At 56.8% G+C, this 8,924-nt stretch overlaps 2 protein-coding genes across 2 annotated transcripts in view; one reads left to right on the plus strand and one right to left on the minus strand.

Moving 5' to 3' along the window:
• Nucleotides 1–1,216: 1,216 nt before the first annotated feature.
• Nucleotides 1,217–3,570, minus strand: GUITHDRAFT_118383 (hypothetical protein; the record flags this gene model as incomplete). The annotated part of the gene is made up of 7 exons (XM_005822390.1): nucleotides 1,217–1,300; nucleotides 1,503–1,569; nucleotides 1,767–1,808; nucleotides 2,072–2,162; nucleotides 2,291–2,348; nucleotides 2,395–2,499; nucleotides 2,548–3,570. 7 exons carry the CDS (start codon nucleotides 3,568–3,570, stop codon nucleotides 1,217–1,219), a joined length of 1,470 nt encoding a protein of 489 aa, XP_005822447.1.
• Nucleotides 3,571–6,438: 2,868 nt separating this feature from the next.
• The window catches only part of GUITHDRAFT_118384 (hypothetical protein), a gene marked incomplete at both ends in the record, with an annotated part of 3,324 nt that continues 838 nt past the window's right edge, over nucleotides 6,439–8,924 (plus strand). The window contains 9 exons of the mRNA XM_005822391.1: nucleotides 6,439–6,967; nucleotides 7,207–7,273; nucleotides 7,384–7,489; nucleotides 7,687–7,764; nucleotides 8,094–8,144; nucleotides 8,307–8,360; nucleotides 8,411–8,491; nucleotides 8,655–8,710; nucleotides 8,763–8,837. Coding sequence (XP_005822448.1) covers nucleotides 6,439–6,967; nucleotides 7,207–7,273; nucleotides 7,384–7,489; nucleotides 7,687–7,764; nucleotides 8,094–8,144; nucleotides 8,307–8,360; nucleotides 8,411–8,491; nucleotides 8,655–8,710; nucleotides 8,763–8,837 — 1,097 coding nt within the window. The remainder of the gene's footprint in view (nucleotides 6,968–7,206; nucleotides 7,274–7,383; nucleotides 7,490–7,686; nucleotides 7,765–8,093; nucleotides 8,145–8,306; nucleotides 8,361–8,410; nucleotides 8,492–8,654; nucleotides 8,711–8,762; nucleotides 8,838–8,924) is intronic.

An 8,924-nucleotide genomic window follows, 5' to 3' on the forward strand; every position in this document is an offset into this window, starting at 1 on the left:
AGTTTATCCCCCCATTATTTCAATCTTTCAGTTGGATCTTCATCTATTTGCTGCCATATTGCCTCTGTACTGCATGATGGATATTTACTTTCACAGGTGAGCTTGGAGCTTTGGTCCTGGTCCAAGTGCATATGTTTGATTCCTTCCTTCAGGGTGTCTGATCATCCTCTGCTGTACATCCACTTCTACAACATCTCCTTTTCCTCCTCCTGCTCCTCCTCCTCGTTTCTTCGCTTCAACCATTCCACCATCTTACCTGGAACATAGCGCTTCTTTGATCTATTTCGGGGACAATCCACCCACCTTTATCACCCCCCTCACCCACTGTACAACCCTCTCCCAAAAACAACATCCTAAAATATAGGGGTACTTTTTAGGTAATATTCAGTGGTAATGGGATAACCTCTGGGGGATTTACCTCAGAAGCACCCCACCCTCTGACTTCACCTTTTTGGATTATTTCCGTTATAAATAAGTTTCACCGGAATATTCTCACGAAACGCGAAAGGGCACACAAGCGCGGCGGAGGCTGCACCGGCCGGGCCCGGGCACTACCGGCTGCCGCAGTGCCAGTCACGGAGTCCGACGGTCCGAGGCTTCGGCTGAGTTCAGCTTCAATGGTTGAACGGGCCCAGGGAGTCCCGCGCGCCCCCGGCGGCCAGCCCGCGTGACCGTAGTCCGACGGCGGCGGCCAGTGTTCAACGCCGGCAACCGCCGTTTGAACTGTGGCCGACTCGCCGGACTCCGGTGGCCACTGTCAACGACATGTGGAACTGCAGGTGACCCGCCTCAAAGGTGACCCGCCTCAACCTAATCAGCCTGTTCGACAGCACGGCAGCGGCTGCCCCAGTTAAGTAAAGTAGTAGTACAGTTCAAGTTCACGTTTCATTTCAGTTCTGACTGGCGTTCACTATCATACCCGGGCTACTCAGGCTGCAAACTTAATCTGCCAGGCTCCGCTCAGGCTGCAGCGGTGCCGCTGCGGCCAGTATAGTATGCGGTAACTCAGTGCCAGTGCTCGGAGTCCGGCGAGCCGCACTGTCTGTCAGCTCTTGAATGCCGGCGGCGACGGCAGGCTCGTCTGGGTCCTCCTCCTCCTCCTCCTCCTCCTCCTCCTCCTCCTCTGCACAGCGTCGTCCTCCTTGTCCTGCTCCTCCCAGTCCTCCTCCTCACTGAGTCACTGAGTCATGCAATCCTCCTGGGCACGTCCTCGTCCTCATCCTCGTCCTCCTCGAAGGTCGATGATCATCACTGAGATGTTGTCCGTCGATCCTCTCTTGAAAGCGGCATGCGCCAGAGCCTGCCAAGTCTTCAGGCTTCACCTTCCTCGTCCCTTGCTCCTCTCCTCCCTCCTCCCTTGCTCCTCTCCTCCCTCCTCCCTTGCGCCCACTTCCTCCACATGCATCCTCCTCTTCTGCTTCCTCTACTCATTCTCTTCCTCGTGCTGTATGACTCCTCTTTCCTCCCGCCTCCTTCTCCCGCATCCTTGTCCTCCTCCTTACCCTCGCTCCGCAGTCTGGCGCTCCTTCGATCATATGCGCGAGAATGAAGCTGACTGCCTCCTCATTGCTGGCGGGAACGTTCAGCGGCTGTCGCAACCCCGAGGGGAGGAGAAAGGGAGGAGGGAGGAGGGAGTGAGCAGGGAGGAGGGAGGGAGGAGAAGGGAGGGAGGGAGGCGAAGGGAGGGGGGAGGGAGAGAAAAAGGATATGGGCAAGTTGCAAGCAGGAACGAGTGAAGGAAAGGGGAGGGCAGAAAATCAGTTGACCTGAAAACGTCCCAAAGCCCATCTGTAGCGAGGACGATGAACCTGAAATGATGTGAGGGGAGGAGAAAGAGCAAGAGGATACAAGAAGGTTGAGAGGGATTTCTTGAGCACAGCAGGAGGTGCTGAAGAGGAATATGGAGGAGGACACCAAGGAAATGTGGGGAAGGAACGAAGGAGGGGGAAGGGGAGGGGAGGGAGCAGGAGGAGCAGGAGGAAAGAGAGAAGAAAGAGGGGAGGAGCAAGATAGGAGATGCGGCAGAGGGAGGAGGAGGAGCGGGGCAGGGAGGTGTTGGCAGGTATCTGACCATTGTTCGTCGGCGCGTGCGATGAGGGAGATGTCGGGTTCGGCAGTGACGTACGGCTTCAAGGAGGCATCGCCGAGAGCTCTTGAGACAGCTGGACAGAGCAGCACATGAGCCTGGGAAGAAGAGGGCGAGGGCGAGGGCAAAGGGGTTGTAAAGTAAGGGAGGGCGGGAGGAGTAGAACTAGAGGGAAAGAGGAGTGAAGGGGAGCAGAAGAGCAACCGAGTACGCCCATGACGCGGGGGATGCCGGACCCGTAACGGTGAAGCACAAACCCTCCCTGACCGCAGGCTCAGCTCAGATACACTGCGAGCACGAGCCATCACCATGGACTGAACGCGCGAGACTTCTTCCTCGTCGTCTAGTCGGTGGTCGCGCGACATGGCGATCGAGTCCACGATCAGCTCCCCGGCGTCTCCGCTACTCCTCACCTGCACAGAGTTCAGCTCAGCTGGGGGGTGGGAAGCTTGTGGGCTCACCACGCCAAGGACAGCTCGGCAGTCTCCTGCGTTGGCCACGATGATCTCGGAGGAGGAGAGAGCGACGACGATGGCGGTCGAGCCGTCGATCCAGTCGAACCGCTCGGCATGGAGAAGGAACTTGCGGTCCGAGTACAAGAACCCCTCGATCAGAGCCTCGCACACCTGGTCGCAGCTGGCGTCCCCAGCTGGGATGAAGCTGGCTACGTTGGTGAGGAGCTCGTCACGGCAGAAGTGAGAGCAGCGCGTCCCCCCGTGACCGTCGAACATGCCGAAGAGACGCCACTTGCCCGCCATGAGCGCCATGTCGGTCCTGCCGGAGCAGGGGAAGGAGGCAAACGCGTCCTCCATGGTCGGCCGTCGGCCCTGCAGCGAGTAGATGGAGCAGGGGCCCCGCCTCTCGCTGGCGTCTAGAGGAGACCGATCTCCATCCTTCTTGCTCACCTCCCGCCACGAGTACGCCACACTCTGAAAGCTCTGCCTGTCCTCTGCCTTTACCTGCTCTGCCTCCTCGCCCTCCTCCTCCTCCTCCTCCTCCTCCTCCTCCTCCTGTGCCTTCTTCTGCCCTCCATCTGGCGTCCACCTCAGGTCCCAGTAGGTTGAAAAGCCTTGACGCTCCCATAGCGCCTTCACTCGCTCTGCTCGCTCGTCCAGCCGTCGCAGCGTTTTCGTCGACACCATCCCCGGCTCCTTCTGCCTCGCAAGCGCTCCTCTCCCTTCTCTCTGACTGGCAGCAACCTCGTCCTTCTCTCGTCCTAGAGGAGCTTCGCTGCTGCTGGCCTCTTCTCCCTCTTCCTTGGACTCTCTCGGCGAGCTGGAGTCTGACTCGGAGTAGTAGCGGACAGGCACCAGACCTCGGGCCGAAGTCCCATCCTCGTTCCACACCAGCGCGGCGTATCCGTTGATGTAGCTCTTGGCGTACTCCTCCTCCATCTCCGGGTCCTCAAGAACCGTGTTCATCCCTCCACCTGCGCTTTTGTCCGCACAGTCGATGGTTGACAGACACTCCGACAGTTCACCCATCTCCGCTGCGCGATTCTTTTCCTCCTCCTTCTGCCTCCGACCTCTCACCTTCCTCTCTCGTTTCTCTGCCAGCAGCTGCGAGAAGTCCTCCGTCGCAGGCTCATTGCGGGCCTCCCGCCAAGGGGAGGAGAAGGAAGAGTAGAAGCTCCTGCCAGAGCTCCTCGGCTCCTGCTGGAGGTGAGACTCCCGGTGCTGAGGCCACGACTTGCTTCGAGGAGGCAGCTGCTGCTGCAGCACATGAAGGAACTTGTTCGCCAGCCAACTCGCTCCAAACGGGAGGCAACCTAGCAGTGGTGAGCTCCGAGGAGCGCGAGGAGCCAAGGGAGGTTTGAGCCTAGAGGACGAAGAACCTCCTGCCCCTTCTGCTATGCTCCCCTGCTCTGTCCCGCAACACGCCACCGCAGTGCCTTCCCCGTCCCTCGCTGGTCTGTCGTTCGTCTCCTCCCCTCCAGGGGCTACCGGGCTGCACGCATCGCCCTTGATCAGGACGCAAGGAGAAGACTGCGAGCGAGATGGGAAGCAGCTCTGAGACTGGAAGGGACGGAGGAGCCAGCGGTCGAGACGGGTGCTCCCTCCGCGGAGACGACAGGAGAGGAGAAGGCCATGTCCGTTGCATCCCTTCAAGCTCCCGGCTCCTGCTGCTGCGTGACTGCTGCTGATGGGCCCGAGCAAAACTCCGAGGGAGAAAATGGCGGGAAGCAGACAGTGAAGTCTGCTCATCGTCGGCAGCACCTGCTCCTACACGACCATAGCCTGCTCCCGTGTTCCACTACCCGCTCAAGATTAGATCGGATCGAGAAGAGCTCTCTGCAGACGAGCCGGCATCCGGGGGTAGGAGGGGGGTGAAGCAGCGAGGAGGCTACCGACTGTCTACTTGGACGAGAGTCAATGTTGTCAACGTCGGGGCACTGACAAGCATTCCTGGAGGTAGAAGTCATTACTGAGAAGGAGTGATGATAGGTGTTATTGCAACCCTGTCTAATCCTCTCCACCACCACTCCTCTGCATGCCTGTCATCCTTACTCTCCTTCCCTCCACTCCTCTGCATCCTCGACCTCACTTCATTTCTTCATCACGTTATCGATGCTCGTACAATTGACGTCCTCCCACTTCTGGAAGACACAGTGCACCGCACCATGCCGTCCCTCCGTACTTTCATCTTGCCTGCCTGCCTGCCTACCTGCCTGCCTGTTCTCAACAATCAATATTGGGCTACCTGCTAACCCATTTCTCCATGATTTTTCATTAGATCCACTCTCTTTCTGCCGCATATCTTCAGCACCGGCCAAGTAGTCCTTTCAATAATACACCGCCCATCGACCCTTCAATGATCTCTTTGCTGCCTCCAGTGTCTATTTTCTGCTCTCCCATCCTCCTCCATGGATTATTCTACTCTATGACATAATTGCTCATCAGTTGAATCATCTCGGTACCGTGAATGTCATCCTTGCTCCTCTCTCTATTTTCTCCTCTCTCCTCTCCTGCTCAAATTCACTCACCCATTTCTCCTTTCCTCGTCTCTCTCCATTTCCCTCTCTCCCCTCCTCTCCCCTCCCCTCCCCTCCCTCCCTCCCTCTCTCCTTCTACTCTCCCCTCCCCTCCCCTCCCTCCCTCCTCCTTCTACCTCCATCCTCCTTCCTCCTCCTTCCTCTCTCCATCCATCATCCCTCTCCCTCTCCCTCTCCCCTCGCATCCTCCCTCTCCCTCTCCCTCCTCCCTCGCTTCTTCTCTCCTCGCCTCCGCATTCCCGTCTTTCCCCCATTCTGCGCGTGGGCATGTCGCCTCAATTCACTACAACACATTTTAAAAGCCCGGTAGGTTATGGATATTATAAATTTATATCACATCTTATAAATTGTTATAAACAAGGCCGAATTGATATTGAGTAAATATTTTGGTACCACTTCCGAGTTAACTTTAATCTTCAGTACTGGCAGCCCGGCCGCTCAGTCTCACGCCGGGCCCGGGCCCGGGCCACAGCCAGAAATCACTGTCGGCCAGGCATCTATTTAGGTTGAGCTGAACTAAACCTCTCACACCTCACCCGGCCGCCTCCATGCTCCCCTTGACGGACAACGCCTCCTCCTCCTCCTCCTCCTCCTCACCCTCCTCGCATATCGACAGCTTGACCTACTATGCTGCTGAACTTACTCCTTGCATCCTTGCCCTCATGGTTACCTCTGCTCCTCCTCTTTGTTTACCCTCCTTATCCTCTATTCTACTTCCATCCTCTACCACACTTCCTCCTGTTTCAGCAGGAATCCCAGCCTAACTCCACGTCACTGCAATCTCCTCGTTCTCAGGCCGTGGCCCATGTCTTCCTTTCTTTCATAATCCTCCACCATCTCCTCAAGCGTCCTGCATCTCTCTTCTCAATATGCATGCCATCATCAAATTGTTTCTTAGCCATGAACCCCTTTGCGCATCATCTCCACTCACATCAATTCGCCCTCACTCTCCCAGTTGCATCCTCCCTCACATCAAATCCTCTCTCTCTCTTAGGAACACCCGCCCCCTTTCTCCCAGTCCCTTCCTTGCCCTGCTTTCCTTGTCCTTCTAGATTACTTCAGCGATACCCCCTACCGCAGATCGACGTTTGTCGTGTTGGACATGAGCGTGTCTCTTGCGTTTGATCGCTTCCTCCTCTGCCTCTCACTTTCTCTTGTGATGCCGCACGCAATGAACGTTACGCACGTGAACCTGACCTTGTTGATGCAGGGGACGAAGGAGGAGGAGGAGGAGGAGGAGTTGGCTGTTGTGCGCTTCTAGTGGAGACATTTCAGAGAGCAAAGGAGAGAGTGCGAGGAAGGAGGAGAAAGGAAGGAGGAGAGAGGAAGGGGTTAAGAAGCTAAGGCGTCATCAGGCAGTATGAGAGGTCCCACCGGCCACTCATTGCTGCTCCTCCTACTTGTGGGTTGGATGAGCCCTCCCTGCTCCTCCAAGTCGATGTCGCTGCAGGAGACGGAGGAGATGGACGTCAACGAACTTGTCGAGCTGCTGGGCTACTGCAGGAACAGCTACGGGAAGGCGGCGATCTACGATCCTCTCCTCAACCAATGCGTGTGTAGTTCCGGCTTCTCCTTCGACGGCCAGCTCTGCGTACCAGCTCGGCCGGTGCAGGAGGATGCAGGGGGGTCGGCGGAGGAGGGAGGGAGGGGTAGGCAGTTGGGGCAGGAAGGAAGCGACAAGTGGTGGGGGGAGGGAGGAGGCAAGCAGGGAGGGCGAGGAGAGTCAAAGAATCTTGCGGTGGAGATAGAGAAACTGTCTAAGGGGACGAGGAGGTTGCCGTCGAATGCGATCACGGCCAAGTCGTTCTCAGCTGTCACCATGTCAGCAAAGGACAACGTCCACTTCTGTACCTACACTGTGACCAAGACTCCTGATGAACAGCTGAAAGGTGAGGAGGAGAGGAGGAGGAGCGGCGGCAGCAGCAGCAGCAGGAGAGGTGGAGGAGCGAGAGGAATCAAAACGTTGGGAAGAAGGGGAATGGACAAGGCTAGGGACAGGGGCAGGTACAGGAGAAGGAGGAAGGAAGGAAGGAAACGGAGGACGTGCGGGTAGGATGATGGGAAGTAGAGCGAGGAGTAGGGGACGGGGATTTGCCTTCCTTTCTGCAGTTTGTAACTGTTGTAATAGGCAAGAAGAAAAGAAGAACCGTCTCGTTTTCCAAGTGGAAGCATGCGAAGAAAAAAGCTGCCGAAAAGTATTTCCTGTCAACTCTGCTTCTTCCCTGCTACGCTCCTCCCCTCCTCTCCTCCTCCCTCTCCCCATTCTCCCTTGTTCACCTATTCGTCCTTGCTGATATTCGTGTAGACGAGGAAGGCTCAAGAACTTGGTCGGCAGCAAAGCTGTCGCGCCCTGCATCGGGCACGACAGCTTCAACATCCTCTGTGAAGATCAGAAAGCTTGTCAACGAGAGGTAATCTCCTATTTTAGAGCTCTTGCTCTACATCATCGTCATCATCATCCCCAGATGTTGATGCGCTCCTCTCCTACCGTCTTCCCTCTCCCTCTCCCTCTCCCTCTCCCTCTCCCTCTCCCTCCCTCCCTCCTTTCTCCCTCTCTCTCACTCACTCTCTCCCTCTCTCTTTCTACCTCTCTTACATCTTTGGGCAGGTCCTACTGTCGTCAATAGAGGCATTCAACTACAACGACCAGAAGGAGTCTGAGATGATGGAGAAGATCTCTTCGAAGGTAACTCCTGCTCCTGCTCCTGCTCCTGCTCCTGCTCCTGCTCCATCCCCCCCCGCCACTCCCTTCCCCTCCCCCACCCCCATCCTCCTCCTTATCCTCCTCCTCCTTATCCTCCTCCTTCATTGCCCCTTCTACCCCTCCTCCGCATCATTCTACTGCTCACTGAACTTGTCCTCGTCCTCGTCCTCGTCCTCGTTCTCGTTCTCGTCCTCGTCCTCGTTCTCGTCCTCGTCCTCATGCTGATACTCTAATCCTCCCCTGCTACCTCACCGGCTTCGCTCCTTTCCTCATCTTCTCCTCTCCATCGTCTCATTGACGTGCGATGGCAGGAGAAGGAGCTGTATGAGGCTCAGATGGCAGCAGATCTTCTCAACAAGCAGGTGCTGGTCGTCAAAATTCCCAATCGCTCCCACATACCCCCTCCCTCCCCCTCCTCCCCTCCTCCCCTCCTCCCCTCCTCCCCTCCTCCCCTTCTTCTCTTTCTCCCTCTCCTTTCTCCCTCCTCTCTCCCCGTCGGGTCTTCTCACCTTCTCACCTCTCAGCTCGTCGCTGATCGTGAAACACATCAACATCTGCTTGGAGACCTCGGAGCCAAAGTCAGCAGCCTCAACTCGCAACTTTCTGTTTGACAGCCTGTTTGTGGCAGCTGGAAGACGCCCGAAGGAAGCTGAAAGAGGCGGAAAAGAGCCAAGGAACAAACCCTGCAAAAGTTGAGGAGCTGAAGAAGGTGAGAGGAAAGAGAGGAGATACCACCACCACCTTCTCCTCCTCCTCCTCCTCCTCCTCCTCCTCCTCCTCCTCCTTGACCACCTCCTCCTTGACCACCTCCTCCTCTCTGCCCTCCGTTTCTATCTCCTCTTCCTCTGCCTCTAGATTCACTGTTCTTCCAGGAGATGGATCAGAAGATTGAGAACATGCATGCCGAGCTCCAGAAGGAGAGGAGGAGGTCCCTTGCTGCCCTTTCCCAGCTCAGCCTCCAGCTCACCCTCACTGGGCAGGCGAGAGGCTCTAGAGAAGAAATATGACGCTGAACGAGCCAAGGCTGACTCATTCCGCAAAGAGAAGCAGGACCTGTTACAGAAGGTGTGTATACCTCCTGCTCCTGCTCCTGCTCCTGCTCCTGCTCCTGCTCCTGCTCCTGCTCATCTCCTGCTCCTGCT

Source organism: Guillardia theta, assembly GCF_000315625.1.
Source record: "Guillardia theta CCMP2712 unplaced genomic scaffold GUITHscaffold_126, whole genome shotgun sequence".
In the NCBI taxonomy this organism is placed as follows: Eukaryota; class Cryptophyceae; order Pyrenomonadales; family Geminigeraceae; genus Guillardia; species Guillardia theta.